Source organism: Oryzias latipes, chromosome 23 (genome assembly GCF_002234675.1).
Source record: "Oryzias latipes chromosome 23, ASM223467v1".
Classification (NCBI taxonomy): domain Eukaryota; kingdom Metazoa; phylum Chordata; class Actinopteri; order Beloniformes; family Adrianichthyidae; genus Oryzias; species Oryzias latipes.
In genome coordinates, this window is record NC_019881.2 from 12,014,267 (window position 1) to 12,031,017 (window position 16,751).

General features: G+C 43.6%; 2 protein-coding genes across 2 annotated transcripts in view; both read left to right on the forward strand.

The window, feature by feature from the left end:
• tmtc1 (transmembrane and tetratricopeptide repeat containing 1) overlaps positions 1-6,172 on the forward strand; it is a 30,897-nt gene extending 24,725 nt beyond the window's left edge. The window contains exons 17-19 of the mRNA XM_011491035.3: positions 572-694; positions 3,056-3,133; positions 5,437-6,172. Of these exons, the coding sequence (XP_011489337.1) occupies positions 572-694; positions 3,056-3,133; positions 5,437-5,562 (327 nt within the window). The 3' untranslated portion in view covers positions 5,563-6,172. The remainder of the gene's footprint in view (positions 1-571; positions 695-3,055; positions 3,134-5,436) is intronic.
• A 2,936-nt stretch (positions 6,173-9,108) lies between these two features.
• The window catches only part of cog5 (component of oligomeric golgi complex 5), a 30,306-nt gene continuing 22,663 nt past the window's right edge, over positions 9,109-16,751 (forward strand). The window contains exons 1-6 of the mRNA XM_011491038.2: positions 9,109-9,218; positions 9,412-9,551; positions 11,199-11,256; positions 12,000-12,054; positions 13,204-13,273; positions 13,885-14,005. Of these exons, the coding sequence (XP_011489340.1) occupies positions 9,173-9,218; positions 9,412-9,551; positions 11,199-11,256; positions 12,000-12,054; positions 13,204-13,273; positions 13,885-14,005 (490 nt within the window). The 5' untranslated portion in view covers positions 9,109-9,172. The remainder of the gene's footprint in view (positions 9,219-9,411; positions 9,552-11,198; positions 11,257-11,999; positions 12,055-13,203; positions 13,274-13,884; positions 14,006-16,751) is intronic.

Below are 16,751 nucleotides of genomic sequence, written 5' to 3' on the forward strand. Positions count from 1 at the left end.
CAAAACGGCTCCTGTTTCTAATCTACAAGTTTATCATTTGAATCTTCGGATTTTCAGTCTCGGAAATGAAACTTGCATGACGACCTGCTCAGGGTGGACCCTGCTTTTGCTCAACGGCAAGCATAGGCTCCAACAACCCCGTGAGCCCTGAAAGGGATTCAACGGGTTCAGAAGACTGTTGGATGGACGAAACTGAACATTCAGATTCTCTTTAAAGACCCACTGCGATGAAAATTGTGTCTTTGGTGTTTTTACCATGTTCTTGTGGCATTTTTCTGATGATGGAGGGCATATTTCTAGAAAATTAAGCTTAAAATTGCATTTCTGAATAGTTTTTTGTTCAAATTGTAGAAAAAGATTATATTTGTTGCGCAGAAAACACTCTGGGCGGGTCACAAGCTTCCTGCTCTGCTCCATTCTGATGCATCCACTTTTAGACAAATAGATCCATGAACGTCTCTGTTTTCCTCGTCTGATCTGTTATCTGATAAGAATGATTACAAGAGGGCTGCATTGTGTTAGAAATAGTTTGTAAACTTTACCACATCTGCTGTGTGTGCATCCTCACCAGGCTCTACAGGCTCTGGACCGAGCTCTGCAGCAGAATCCCGCTGATCTGACGGTTCGAGCAGAGCTTCATTTCTCCAAAGGAAACCAGCTCCGAGAAATGCAGCAGCTGGATGAAGCCCTTGAGGTACTTCTTTTCCTTAGTAATCTGATGAAATGAAGCTCCCCTGTCGTTCACACACATCAGCTTGGCTTTCTTCCATATTGAATCGGGGAAATGCCAGAATGAGAAAGGGCAGTGGAAGACGGGAGAAGAAGAAGGAGAGAGTGAGCGATGGCGTCAAAAGCAACACTCATATCCATGACGATATTAAATAAGCTGGAGTCAGCTGCTATCAGAAGGTGGTCGGGTGTTTTTAGAAGACTGGTTTTAGTGCTCAGGCGGGGGTGGTAACCAGACTAGAGAAAGACAAACTGTGTGTTCGGTGAGGGTGGGTGTTGGAGTTCAAAGGTTTTGGAAAAAAATCCAAAATTCAACATCAATTTTTTAAGGAGAACTGGGTTATTTTAAACAGGTAAAGTCAAAATACCTGCAGCTTTAAGACCAAATCCAATAATGAGTGAGGAAAGAATAAGCACTAGGAAGGCAGGATCTTTCATAAAGACTAAAAATCTGATATTCCTGAAGGTACAGCTAGTACTCGGTTGGTAAGGTGAGAAACTGCCACGCAGGAAATCAGGGTTCGATTCTCAATGGTAATTGTTGAAATTATCACATCAATGGCGCGCAATGAACATCACCCAGTGGGGCAAGACCCCTAACGCCACTGCCTCCCGAGTGCGGGTCGCCTGCAGCTCACCGCTCCCCCAGGGGATGGGTCAAACGCAGACAACAATTTCCATTCACTCTATTTGGAAACATGGACCAATATCATGTTTTCTTGCTGATACTGATAACTGATAATTCCCATGGAACTGGGGCCCGATACCGATATCTAAATGTTTCACCATTGCCAGGAATCTGGCAAAAATAACATATAACTGAAAACAGTCAATTACTGGCTATGACTGTAAGCTTAAGCTTCCCAGTCTATTAGGAACAAGCATACATTTCAAAAATAATCTCTGAATATTAATATCTGAAAACAATCAGAACAACATCTGTAGATTTTTTGAATAGCAGAACGATACGATAAAGTCAAACAATGCAAATATCGGCCGATACTGCTATTGGCACTGATATATTGCCCATCCCTACTCTATTGCCTCGTTTTCACTGAGCGGTACAGAACGGTGCAGTTTAGATTGGTCCAGGCAATTCAGGTGAACATTTCCACTCAAAGTTGATCTGTGACGGCGCATGTGAGGTGTAGACCAATTGGATAGCTTTGCATCATAGTAGAGGGACTACGGCAATATCCACATGATCCATTCAGCTCACTCTGAATCACTGAGGAGCGTTTGTGGTTCCAGTGTCGACCAGACCAAATTTTCCTGATACACGTCGACTGAAAGACAAATAATTGAAAGTTTGGAAATGTTGGCGCTGGTTTGAGCTTTTTTTTATCGTAAGGACTTTCTGCTAATCAACGGGTTTCAACAGTAACTCCGCCCTAACCAGTCTGTTCCATTTTTGAATGGACCTGTAACCAACGGTCCCCAACGATGGTACAGTTTAATGGCTCCACTTTATAATGGCAATGCTCAAAATACCGGACCGGACCGGACTGGACTGGACAGCTCAGTGGAAACAAGGCAATAGATAACTGCAACTGTGTTCTCCATGTTCTTCCATGAAAACCTTTCTTTAAACTCCAGTTGGTCCATTACTCTTTTGCCCTCATCCTCAACATTTTCCTGTGTTGTCGTCATATAAACTCCCACCTAAAAAAGTCCAATTGCTCCTCATTCATCTCAAAATTCAATTTTTCTGTGTTTTTCATTACCTTTTGCCTCCATATTTGTCTGACTTCCTCCTTATCACCACCTCCAACCGTTCTCTCGGATCCCAGTTCTTCGTCTCCTTCGCCTCAGCACCACAGGGCTAAATAGAGAAGATACAAATGTAATCGTTTGTGTTGTTAAATGTCAGGTAAGACGCTCCAACAGCGTGAGATCCAACCAGCCTGTCTAATGTTGCGTTCAAATCCACGACCGCCACTGAGAGCGGAAAGCCTCTGAAGCTGTAGCTACCCCTGTAGGTGGAGCTTAAAGGATTTTTTTCCTTAGCCACATTTTATAGATTATTTCTCTAAGTGCAAGAGTTTGTTTGGTTTATGCGAAAGGTCTGAGTTTTTAATGGTGGCAGGAGCTTCTCTTGGGGCTAATGGGATAGTTTTTCAAAGGGGGCCGTGCTCTCACTTATTGAGTCATATGGTTCTGTGGTGTCGGCTTCAGACTCTGCAGGCTCTAAAGATCACTGAGTCCTCATGCTGAACTCTATCTGATTGAAGACGGACCTATTTTGAGAAAAATAAACCGATTTTGGAAAAAGCAAAAGGTTCAATTGAGGCACAGAATAAAGCTGGAGCTCTGATTGTCTCCATAGAGCTACAAACTCGCTGTGGAGCTGAAGCCGGATCAGTCCCAGGCCTGGATGAACATGGGAGGGATTCAGCACATCAAGGTCAGACGCTCTTCCTTCCAAAGAAACGTAGACATATATTATTAGTATTAGCAAGACAATGTTGACATCTTAAAAAGGCTACGCTCACACTGAATGTGATTCATGGGTCAAATTTCTCTTTTGACGTGCGTCAAAACGCCCCGCAGGACCTCTGATTGTGTCTGTACATCAACTTGACGTTGAAGTTGAACACCTGTAAAGGCAGCTTTATACCGCCTTTTTCACCTTCTGCATGTCCCAAAGCACTTTGCAAAAGACTCCATTCTCACACATGCAAGCGCTAACCGACCCCACATTGCTCCCCCCTAATCGGCAGCAGTGTGTGGTCCAGTATCCTGCCCAAATACTGGACTGAAACAGGACCAGAACAACACGATGTTCTGCATCGCTGAGCCCTGCATTTGCAGCGGAGCTGACATCGAAATCCCCTCTGAAACAACTTCAACACAAACATTCTTCAGAAGAGACTCTGGCTTTCTGAAAAGTTCTGACAAAAAAGAAAAAGAAAATGAGAACTAGGTCTAAAATGGGACAGAACCTCCTCTTTCAAACCGGCTATTACTGTTCAAACTCGGATGAAACCAGTCCAAAGCATCCATCTATTTTCTGAACTCACTTCAGTAAAGAGGGGTTGCTGGAGCCTATCCAAGCTCCTTTTGGGTGAAGGCAGGGTGCACCCTGGACAGGTTGCCAGTCTGTTGCAGAGACAATCCAAGGCAGCAACAAACATTTTTACCAGTAAAAGTCAGACCCTGCCATATCTACCCCCTGTTGGTATCTAAGCAGGAACAGCTTCAGTTCTAACAATTGGAATGTGGCGGTGGGACGCCAGCACAGAGGCTGGGGTGTGGCAGTCATCAGACGGTTTTGGGGACCTTGGAGACCCTCCTATCAGTCAATTATTGTGCTGATGTCTTCTTTCCACCCGCCTGTCATTGGACTGCCACCAGGCCACCTCCAAATGTCCCCGGGTGGGCACTAAACGACGTCAAAAAATGCTCCGGTCGCCGTTTCATTTGAACTTTCTTAAAATCTTGGCGGCCGCCGCACGGCATGTGAAAATGCGACCGCTGCCACCTGCAGAATTTGATGAATAACTTGCGTTTAGGTTGCCACCCTGTGGCATTTTGGGATATGTGACGGTAGTCTTAGGTTCAGGTCATGGTTGTGGTCTGTTGCTGGCAGGGCTCCACTCCTGGCTCTGTCACAAACCCTGACTGCAGTTCTGATGCACGTCTGCTGATGACACTTTGAGACTCATCAAGTTCACCTGCAACACCTGACTGTCTACCGCCAACCTGGAGGCGCTGTGGTCAGGTGGTGCAGCTCGTCCGTTCGGCAGCGTCGTGGGGTCATGGCTTTTTCAAATGATGAACTTGGCATGACTCACTGACTAAATCAGCTTTTTAAACCACAAACGTTAACATTGAAGGAACATAGAAAAGGTTTTACTATTATAATTTTTGGGCCCCAATAAGTCATACACACTGAACACAGTGAGATCAATATGTAGAAAACACTAAATGAGGTGTGTCTATCACCTTACTACGATGGAGTTTTAGGGACAGTTTACAAACATTTTTTTTTTAATTACCACTTTTAAGTCGTAAATTTACAAGAAAAAATCTAATAAATGTACGGGATTTTTTCTTGTAAATTTATGACTTAAAATCACGTAAATTCACGAGGAAAAAACTCCAACGTTGTCTGCTTATCGGAGCCTAGCTTGAAGATGAAAGATGTGGAGCATTTTGGGAAGCTTTATTTCTGGATAGGTTTTCAAAAACAAAAGAAAAACTGGACCTTTTGGCGACTCAAAACCAGATTATTGTCAGTGGAGCCGGCTTTCGGGGGTTCAGTGTCGGCAAAGCGGAGTGTCATCTGTAAAATAAGGAGCTCAGAGACACGTTTGGGTGTAGAGAACCGCTGCAGCCTTTACTCTCCTTTTCATTCACAAACCCTGAAGTCCATTTGTCACCTTATATCATGAACCTGTCATGCGCAGAACAAACAGCAAAGCGGAAGGAAAACAGTGTTACATACAGATGAAACGTCCTGTTTCAACATCAAACAAAAATCTGTTATATTAGCATTAGAACGTTGAAAATGCCAAACAGTGCTCCTCCTCAGACGGACGCGTCACACAGACTTGGAGAGAGAAAAAAACTCGAGTTTTCACCATATCCATAACTTATTGTGTGGATCTGTGTATTTTTAAATTGCATGGATAGTAACTCTGGTTTTGAGACAATAACATTTTTCTTTTAAAATGTTTGTCTTTACAAATGTGTCTTTGCACGTAGGGAGACTATGCAACGGCCAGAACCTACTACCAGCAGGCCTTGCTCCTAAACCCCACCTCCAAGCTCCTGAAGGAGAACTTAGCCAAGCTGGACCGACTGGAGAAGAAGACCTCAGGAGCCACATAAGCTCTGCGCTCCGGTTCTGTAGAATATGAACAAACATCAGGCTCTGCATCCAGAAGGAGATCTTCTGGCAGGTCCTGCTTAGGAGGAGGGTCAGCCTCCGGTTTGCAGGTGTTGGGAAGCTCTGCCGGCATCGAGGTGGATGCTTGAAGACCGCCATGAGCTGCTTTCCTTTGCATTAGCAGCTGTTGGTCCTTAAAGACTCTGCATTGCAGTGTAAGAATGTATTGATTGGAGTGCTTTGTGATGTGAATGTGTCTGGGGACACAAACTCAAACTTCCGAGTGTGTTGTGAGAAGACTCTGCATAAGTAAGTCTGATGGTATGCCAGCCGTTGTATGATCCAAACGTTCCAGAACTCAGGACTCTGCAACAGCGCCAACATGCCATGCAAACATCAGCCAAATGTCTGATCCATTAGTCCTAAGTTCTGTATGACAACAGTGGAAGAGAAGAACAGCAGAGCAGTCAGCTGAGGATCATTTGGATCTTCACATTCATCCTGGCTCTGGGGTGTCTGGAGAAGATCAGAAGCTGAGGCGGTTTTTCACTTAACTGTCAAAGAAGTGATAATACAGGGACCAGTGCAATAAAAGAGTTGCACATGTAAAGTGAAGGATATTTAGCTGTTTTTCAGCAAAAATGCAGCTTTACGTATTTGTGTTGAAGCATTTCTATTTATTTTTCCAAGATGGCGGCGCGTGTGGTGGAACCTTTAAAGTAGAAGACGCTCTAGTCTAGGCCGAGTGGTCTAGGCACATACAGACCACAACTTTTCTCACTTTTTCCACGTTTTCACTTATGACCAATTTTCATCCGTGCAATATGCAAAAAATGTATGTAGTGTCTGTGAGACACGGCTTTAAGTAAGACAAGAGGAGGAAGTGTTCGTGGTCGTAACTCAACTACGGTCAAATTTGGCCTGAACATTTTTGAAAGCCGTTTGGTTTTGTTTTACTTCTCTGTAAGATAAGATAAGAGGTGGAATCACCTCTTATCAACCTAGTGGTAGAGCGTTGACCCAGAAACTGGAAGGTCATGGGTTCAAACCAAGGCATACCAAAGACTTCAACATGGGACCCAGCACTTGAGAGGGGATCAAATGTGGAGAAGAAACCTCAACTAATAAACCTTAAACATGAATGAAATGGTTAAAAAATGTATATATTCAGAGCTTTGCAGCTTCACCAGCAGAGAATTTATCCTCCATATTTATTTGGAACAAAAAGGCAGTTGTGTTTCTTTAGCAAATGGCTTCACAACAACCAACGGTGACACAAACTACTGCACATTAAAGACCCACTCCAATGGAAATGGTGTTTTTAACATGCTCTTCAAGCATTTTACTGAAGATGGTTTAACCCTTGTGCTATCTTAGATGACCCCCCCCTTACACTGACGCGTTCTCCCTACCATGACAAAGGTGGATAAAGGTGGAAAGATTTCATGTAATCCATGGACACCAGTCAAGATCCCAAATCATTGAAGAAAAAAGGTTCAGAGCACTGTCTAGTGGGTCTAGATGACCCAACTCCCAATGTTACAGTGCGCAGGATAGCACAAGGGTTAAGAGAACTATGCTTAAAATGACATTTCTTTATTCAAATTGTTGTGGATGAGGAGCAAACAAAAAAAAATGTGTTTATAAAAGATTACATTTATGATGTAGAAAAATACGCTGGGCGGAGCTACAAGCTCCCTGCTCCGCTCCATTCTGATGCATCCACTGTCAGACAAATAGATCCATGAATGTCTTTGTTTTGCTCGTCTGAGCTGGAATCTGGATCCAAACCGTACGCCTGGATAGCTCACCGTTTTTGTTGCACCAATAATAATAGGTGGGGGGTGTTTGGGGCTGTGAGCTAGCAGAAGAGCGTGTGAACATAGCTCAGTTGTGGTTGATGGGAAAGAGGAGGGTTTTCTTCGCACCAGCAGTGCGAACCACAACCACAACTCAGAGGTGAATTTCTGATGAACTCCTGTCGCTCTGCAGAAACTATGTTGTAAAAAAGCAACACAGGTTTTTTCGCTTTGGCTAAAAATGGCATAATCAGATATAAAAACCACTGGAAACCGATCAAAAGATGATCAGAGTGGATCTTAAACACGGTGACCTCACATTGTGTCTCTAACCCCCAAACATGCGCCTCATATTGGTGACAGACGAGCATTACATCACATCTGATAAAGACAGAAATCACTCGTTAAAGTTTAGTGCACTAAATCATTTTTTTCCCCATCAAACCACAAAAAGTGTTTTTCAAAACCCAAATAAAAATGTTATTTGAAACACGACATTTGACGTGTAGATGAATCAGAATGTTTAACTTGTTTGAAGTTATTTCTAAGATATACATTGACATTGTTTCAAAATATTTATTTTACTGAGGTCTTTGAATCAAGGTCCTACATGGTACAATCATGAGCTTTTCTAAAGAGTTTTATTTTTTTTGTCTTTATGTGCTCAAAATATCAGTTGGTAAAGTTGTGTTTTGTTGAACTATTGAAGTGATTAAAGCTGAGTAAATGTATTTAATAAAGCCTCCTGTCTCATTTCTGCTCTCCTTTAAAAATTTCTGTCCCTTTGAGAAAAACAGTCTATTTCTGATGTGTCCCTCCTCCTCTTCTGTCCCCTGTGAAGGAAGGAAGGAAGGAGTGTTGTTTAGGGCAGGGGTCTGCAACCTTTAACGCTAAAAGAACCATTTGGGCCAGTTTCTTAATGACAAAAAACCCAACTCAAAACATACACTTTATGTTTTTGTGACTGTTAAGCCATCTGTTTATTTAATTTTCATTTTAAATGTTAACAATATTTGAGTTATTGTAATATCTTTGTATAAAATTTTGAAATTCTTTTACTTCTGACGGCAGAACATACAGGGGCCCTTCAAAATAAAATGCATCCTGTTTTAAAACCTTATGCTGCAGCAGATTCACTTGAATTAAAAACACAAGAATGCCAAATGAAATGTGGCATTCTCCATCATCTGGACTGTGGTGCCCCATCAAGTTTCATCTTCTTTTTTGCCCCTGAACATAAAGGGACCTTCATTAAACATTATTGTTTTAGTCTGTTACTCTGTCCTTCACTCCTCTGAAAAGCACTTTGTGATTGTTGTGCTATAGAAATAAAGTTTACTTACGGTAATTAATTTTACTATTGAATATAAATATGACATACTTCATTTTCTCAGTTATCTTAAAATTGTAAATGTTCATGACAAAACTTAAAAAATGAAAAGACACAAACTACAAACCCTTTTTTCAAATCAAAATTGTTAGCAATTTTCTTTACAGCCAAAGAGTCAATGCATGGTTGAAGGAGCTGTGGTTCTGGAGCCTCAAAAGAAAATGATAAAAATAGGAGGGACGAGATGAATTTTAATTACCTGTGGGCAACAAATCAAGTCAAGAGTATTTATTTGTTTAAAATAGATTATGTTTTGAAGGATAAAGGAAAGATAAAAGGATTACAGCCACGAGTTTGGAAGTGACAGAAAAAAAGAAATTCTGACCTATACGTCTACACACCACTTGGTGGCGGTAACGAGCCAACTGGAAAATAAATCTCAAACGAAGAAGAAACAGAAGCGACGTCAAATGCGGAAACAAGATGGAGGACCGAAGAGGAGTTTGGACGAATTCTATCCTGAAAGATGGTAAAACATAAATGGAATTAAGTGTAAATGTTATGGTTGACCTGGTAGGCTGTTCGTTTGCTGCTGAGAGACCCGTAATGCTCATGTTTTCTTATCAAACCCGGTACCGGGACCTGAAAAAAAACCTCTCCACGGAGGCTGTACACTCGCCAGCTGGCAGGTGGGCGGAGTCTGACTGTCCGTTTTTCTTCAGACTGTTACACGGAGTTCGTGGGGGACGACTTCGACGTGAAGACGTACGCCGCCCAGGTCATCCAGCATGCCGTGATCGCGGAGCAGCTGGGCGGACTCGCGCAGGGCATCAGCCGGCTGGACAAGGAGCTGCACGGACAGGTCAGGTCACGACCCGGAAGTGATTATTTACTAAGTGAACAGACTGTGTTCACCCTTATTACACCTGTGTCACCTGTATCACAGTAGATGTTTTTGAGAGGTGCAGTGTAATAAAGAGGCATGAGACTGAATACCAATTTTATACATGAAAAATGATCACCGACTAAATAATGTATCCGTTTGCCATCCATTCAGTCAGAGGCCGCTCAATCGCTTACAGGGTCACAGGGTTGCTGGAACCAATCCAGGTACTGCTGGGTGACGGCGAAGTACACCTGAATAGGTCACCAGTCTGTTGCAGGAGGACTAAATTATTATTATTCCAAATAATTTTGAAAAGTAAGATGAGATGAGGAGCGTGATTCCCCGGTTAGTTGTAACACCCCCTTCTTGAAAAGGGGAGCCACCACCCCTGTCTGTCAGCCCAGTGGTACGGTCAGCCTGCCTGGGAAAGTCAATGCCGGGGTACTGGAGAGGAGAGTTCGGCTGATAGTCAAACCTCAGATCCAGGACAGTGTGTTTTCCATCTCTATAAGGTGTTTGAGGGAGCTGGCTCATACACTCTATTTGTGGATTTGGAGAAGGTGTTCAACCACGTCCCCCGTGGTATCCTGCGGAGGAAGCTCTGGGTTTGTGGGGTCCGGGGAGCCTTACTGAGGGCTGTCCGGTCTCTGTGTGTCCGGAGCAAGAGCTTGGTTCACATAGTCAGCTGTAAGTCAGACCTGTTCCCGGTGCTTGTTGGACTCCAGCAGGGCTGCCCTTTACAACCGTTTCTGTTCATAGACTTTATGAACAGAATTTCTAGGCGCAGCCAGGGGCCACAGGGGGTCTGGTTTGGGGACCACAGGAAATTCTCTCTGTTCTTTGCAGATGATGTAGTCCTATTGGCTTGATCAAGCCAGGACCTCCAGCACCGAGTGGGAAGCAACTGGGATGAGGGTCAGAACCGCCAAGTCTGAAGCTGTGGTTATTGACTGGTATTTTGTTCTCTTGGGGGGATGGAGACCTCCTACCCCAGGTGGAGGAGTTTAAGTTATGTTGGGGTCTTTTCCTCAAGTGGGGAAAGAGCGTGAGGTGGATTTGTTTAGTATCGACTGCTTTGCGGTGGCCCCGATCTGTTGTGGTGAAGACAGAGCTGAGCCCAAAATGAGTTTCCTCTGTAGGATTGCTATGGACAGGGTGAGAAGCTCGGTCATCCGTTTAGAGCTCGGACTAGAGCCGCTGCTCCCCCACCTACAGAGGAGTCAGATATGGTGGCTCTGGGATCTGGTCCCCTGGGGGCCTCCCTGGGGAATTGTTCCAAACATGTCCCGCTGGGCGGAGGCCCCAGGGAAGACCCAGGACCTGGGAACGCCTCAGGGTCCACCTGATAGGAGCTGGAGGAAGTGGCCGAGAGAGGGAAGTCTAGGAATATCTTTGCTTAGACTGCTGCCCCTGTGACCCGGGCTGAAATGAACAGAAGACGATAGATAGCCAAGATCCTGCTCAAATTTTCAAATTAGTAAAATTCTAGACTTTCCGCCTGGTGGTCATACGACTCTGTGACCATTTTAGCTTGCATTGATGATCATTTTCATGTCTCACAGTTGATCATTCTTATGTTTGATGAGTGCAGACGCGTCAGGATTTCCTCGTCTCTGTTTCCAGGTCGTTGCGAGACATGAGGACTTACTGGCTCAGGCCACCGGGATCGAGTCTCTTGAAGGTGATGCTGAACCTTTGCTCTTCTTAGACCGTGAGCGATGGGTACATCCTATGGCTGAACTGCTCTAACACATCCATCATACTCTGCCCTTCCCCATGTTATTGACCCATGCATGAACACTACCATGATGTCTGTCCACTGTGAAGATCTGTAATCCAGGAGCCATTGTGTCAAATCTGAACATCAGTTCATCCTCAGATGACATGAATCCCTCTACGTTTACAACAGAGAGAATACATTACTGCGATAAGTTTGAATGTTTTGGTCAAATAAACTCTCTGATCACCATAGTGACCTCACAGCTCAAGTTTAAGTTCCTAGGTTCTCTATCTTTTAGAATATTCATGATAACCTTTTTTATTTTCTAAGAATCCTTTTGCAGTGTATCTTTGCTTTACTCTAAAAGTTTAGTTTCTTGTCGGTCTGACAAAAGTGTGACTAAAACCCCAGAATCCGCCGCTCCTGTCTTTGATGCTCCTGTGGGAGTGTCATGAAGTGTGACCATTTCCATGGCGTAGCTCTTTCAGTCAGCCAACAACTGGCTTTACAAACACATCACCACCACTTTTGTTTACCTTGCATCTGTAATCAGACTGATTTTTGCAAACTGTTTAGCTTAAAAAAAAAACTCCAAATAATACAAAAAAAACAAAAGTGACTTCCCTGCTGTTTTTTAAGAGAAGCGTGCAGATGTTTGTTCATGTGATGAAGCGTCCACCTCTAACAGACAAACATGTTCTCAGGAGTTCTTCAGATGATGCAGACCAGGATCAGTGCTCTGCAGGCAGCTGTGGACAGGTAGTTGCACCCAACAGACGACACGTTTTTCAAAATAAAAGCTAGGTGTTAAATATGGGGGCTTTTATGCTTGTAATAATTACCTTTTTTGGCTATAAGTTTATTTTAAATTATACCTGTGTGGGAAAATACCCCTTCTTTGAGAGTGAATGCCCCAGAGCCAAGTCCGGTTTTAAAGGGTCTATATCATGCGCCTTTCACAGTAAACTATATCCATATATATATGTTAATATATTACCTTTGGCACAGAAAAGAAGGATTTTTTTAATGAAACATTAGTTATTTTTGCAGTTCACTTTCCAACCCGGAAGTAAGATGACTCGATTTCTTGAGGCTCCGCCTTACTCTCCTTGTGGAGAGTTCATGACGTCAATCTAGAGCCGGCCTCCGCAGAGTTTCTGCATTTCACCCATGAAAACCAACAACATCCGAGTTTTTGCAAAGATTGATGTGCATAGTGGACAGATAAAATGAAAGCATTTAGCCAATCACCGCTAGCTCCTCAGAGAAAGTGGGCGTGTGTGTTGGCCTGGGGGCGGGGCTGGCAGACTCTTCCTGGAAGGGGTTGTTCTCACTTTCACCTCAAGCTTCCTGCTCCGCTCCATTCTAATGCGTCCATCTGCAGACAAATAGATCCATGGCCGTATTTTCCTCGTCTGAGCTGGAATCTGGATCAAAACTGTACGACTGGATAGCTCTAATATTGCTCACCATTTTTGTTGCGTCGATAATGTTAGCTTGGGGCTGTGAAGGGCTGTAAGCTAGCAGTATAACGTGTTAAAAATGGTTGATGGAAAATTGGGGCAGGATTGCGTTGTGCCAACGGTCCCGCCCACAAGTCAGAGGTGAATTTCTGATGAACTCCTGCTGCTCTGCAGCATAGTCGGAATTAAAAGACCTCTGGGAACGCTCTGAAAATAGATCAAAAGATGACCGGCGTAGGACTAAAAACGTGTTTAAAGCTCAGTTCTCTGCGGTCTCCCTACTCCAGTGCCCAGGTGCACAGAGTCTGGAGAGAAATAAAACTCAGATTTTTTCCTGGTGGCGTTCGAACTCTTGACAGCAAAGATTTTGCAGGATATTTTCAGGCGTTTCAGTTCTTTGGATTGCATAATTCGTGCATTAATCTAAACATGCATGTTTCTGCAGGATGAAGACCAAGATTGTGGACCCTTACAACAAGATTGTGGCCCGGATCACACAGTTAGCCAGACTGCAGGTAACTGGACATACCTGATCCTCCTCACATGAAGATCTCGTCTCTTCAAAGCGTCACTGCAGGGTGTCTGCGTGGTTCTCCGGGTCTCTCCGGGCCAATCTTCTCAAAGCTCTGCATCCACCGAACTGAACATGACTTTCCTCCAACATATCAGCCGGACTGACCGGATCCTTCTTCCTCATAGGGTGGATCCATGTGTAGAATGTGGGGTAAAAGTGTGGTGCATGTTGTCATGTTAAAACCATATGCCTGAGAGATATTTTCCTCTCACAGCCTTCATTTAATCAAAGAAGGTCGATGTTCATGAAAAATAAATTATGCAAACTCTGATTATCAGCTTTGATCAGCCAATCAGGAAACAGTAAAATTAAACCTCAGTGAAGAAAACAGCAACTTTGAGGTTGAAGTTCTCTGCTGGAAGTGTTTCTGTAGCCCCTCCCCCTGCAGGTGCCTTCACCTCTTGTGACACACCTGTCTTAGTGCTCAGTTCTCTGCTCCGGAGGATTGCTCCGCCCTGCAGCTCGCCTGTTTAACCAGGCGCTGCTCATGGATCCATCAGCAGTTCATCGTGTCTGCTTGCTTGACCTCCGGTCCTGATCTCTCTGCTGCAGGTGGCCTGTGACCTCCTGAGGAGGATCATTCGGATCTTGTACCTCAGCAAGAGGCTGCAGGGGCAGCTGCAGGGCGGCAGCAGGGAGATTACCAAGGCAGCTCAGAGCCTCCATGAACTGGGTAAGTCTGAAGTCTGCACCTCTGTTTTGAGCAGCAGACCCGGAAAAAAAACACTAAACGCAGCAAATGGAGGCCGCCAAGCATTCTGGGAAGTATTGCGCCTGGTGGTGTGTTGAAAGCAGTCAAAACAAATATATAAACGAGTAAATGCCCTTAAGTAAATCAGACTATGATCTGATTTTCATGAGGTGAGTTTGTGAGTGAACCCATCCTCCGCCTTTAAATCTCTGTAAACTGTCTGCTAACACACCAGACGATGAAATGAACACAGTTACAATGATGCAGAGTCAACTCATATGTTTCAAAGTCAATGTGACTTCAAATGCTGTTAAGAGGACGCATCATCAGTTGTAACGTTTGTGCCTTTACAAAGACGCTCTCGTCCGAGGTCGCATCACCAAGGTTGATCCTTCCTCAGAGGGTGTCCTATGATGATGGTAAAATAATCTATATGGGTCTATGGCTCCTATTTAAACTAATTGGAAGTAAGTATGCTTTAAATATCTGTAGCTCCTTGACAGTTACGAGTTTAGGAGTAAAGAAAGTAAAAGGTTGAAGTAAGAAGCTCTTAGGATTAGGAGCTGAAAAGGCGACGTGTATTACCGGTAGTTTAAAGCGACATACACTTTGTGGCATGTTCAGGTACGAGCTGAACGTGGGTTTTTGAGCGTTCACACTGGTCTGTCGCTACCTGATGCTTGCAAATGAACTCGCAGTTGGTGTGAAATGTGGAAGAGGTGCAAATCTGGTGTTCCAGACTTTTTCTTTCACAGCTCTATTAGGAAATAAAAGGAACACCATCCTTTTGTCACTACCAAACCTGAGTCCCTGATTAGTCATAGTTCAGCCCGGTTTAACTTTCAACGTGTGCTGTGTTTAACGGACATTCCTTTTGTGTGTGGGGCCAGAAAACAGACATAAAACCTGTGCAGTGACAAATGAATGCGGAACCTCGAAACACACATTTACGCCTATTTACAAAGACTTTCCGTTGGATGTGGTTGCTTGACCGTGCCTTTCTGAGGACAGTGTGAACTTAGCTGAAGAGGAGCGGAAAACTGGTGTTTCCTAAATGAAATCAGTTTTAACTTTATAAAAAATAAGTTTATTGATTTTTAAATATGTCTGTTCTTTCTCCATCTCACCATTTACAATTGTACTAATAAATGTTATACAGTTCTATTCTGTCAGTGGGAACAAAGGGATTCCTGATCTCTGCCGCTCAGCCAGACTGGGACCCTGATCCCAAACAGGCAGCAGACATGTGGACCTCTGTGTGACCTTTGGCCCTTCATCTGCCCACCATCACTTATCCACACCTCCCACACCAATCATCGCATTAAACACAGCATAGCAGCCTGACAGGGACAAGGCGCTGCATAGCTCCTGTCCTTCAACAATAAACAGAACACTTCTCGGGTTAAAGAGTTCTGATTAGGCTGACAGTTTATTAATCTGAGTGGTTTTATCCCCAGATATGAGGATCTGCTGGAGTTGCAGAACTTCAAGTCTAAAGGGAATTATATTCTGTAGCGTAACTAAAGCAGGTCAGACCTGGGATCCAGTGGTTGTCAGATGTGCGTCTTTCACTAGTTTCTAACGTTAAGTAGTTGAAAATGCTCCGATTGTTGTTTAGTGTCAAAAGTTGGTGGGGCAGTTGAAGCCCAGCACAGGTGCAGACAAAACCGATGGTTGGGATTTGTTTAGCCATTGCAACAGAGACAGTATTTTAGTAATAAAAAACTAAAGTAGGAGCCATAAGACAGGTGGGGAATTAAGATCAAAGGTTGATGAGGACACTATGGTTTTGGTGGAACAAATGTAGAAGAATCCAGACAGGGCAGCCCTTGGCCCCTAAAGGTAGAAGCTCAAAGGATGTGTTCATCTGTCATTTCCTGTATGAAGCTAAAGGTCAAGGTGAAGTGTGGTTCATTTATTAGTGGGAATTTGATTTTAGGACCATCAGTAGTAGCAGGGGTACTAAACCCTTTATGAAAGCTGGAAAAAGAGCTGGTTATGGTGGGGGTTGCTGATGCTGATAATTACTGTCCAGCATGCGATCTGGGGTCAGCTGTACTACACCATTGTTTTTCAACCTTTTTTGAGCAACGGCACACTTTAACCTTGACAAAAATCCCACGGCACACCAGCATCAGAAAATGTAAAAAAAAATGGAGAAACTCGGTCTGTATTGATCTACAGCGCCTCCGCAATCTCACGTGCATTTTTGTGATAACTGTGTCAGAAGAAGCTGGAAGTTGTAGCTGTTTTTTCTAAAAAGTATAACAAATGTTAAGTTAAAATATTTAAAAACTGTTTGATGTGTGTTTTTTGGAATTTCAAGACGTTTAACACGAAGACTAATTGTGCGCTGAGGCGCTGTCACTTTAACCCAATGCATCATGGGAGATGTAGTGCATTAAACGGCCAGAGATCGTTTCTCTGAGCTTCATTGTTTTGTTCACTTGTTCCACGGTCTGATACCGGATTCTGTGGAAAGCAACACTGCTAAAGACGAGCTTTAGCTGGTATTTTTGTTGGAACTGAGAGACTTTGTGAGCTAAATCGGAACAAGAAAGTGAAGATGTTAACCACTTCCGATTGGTCAGACTGATGACGTATGATTAAGCCCCCAAGACTGATTGGTGGAGATAGTTAAAGGGGCAGGACTTTCCCAAAACAGAAATGAAAAAGTGTTTTTAATAGAATCAAATAAACAAAAAAGTATTTTATGATCTTTTATATT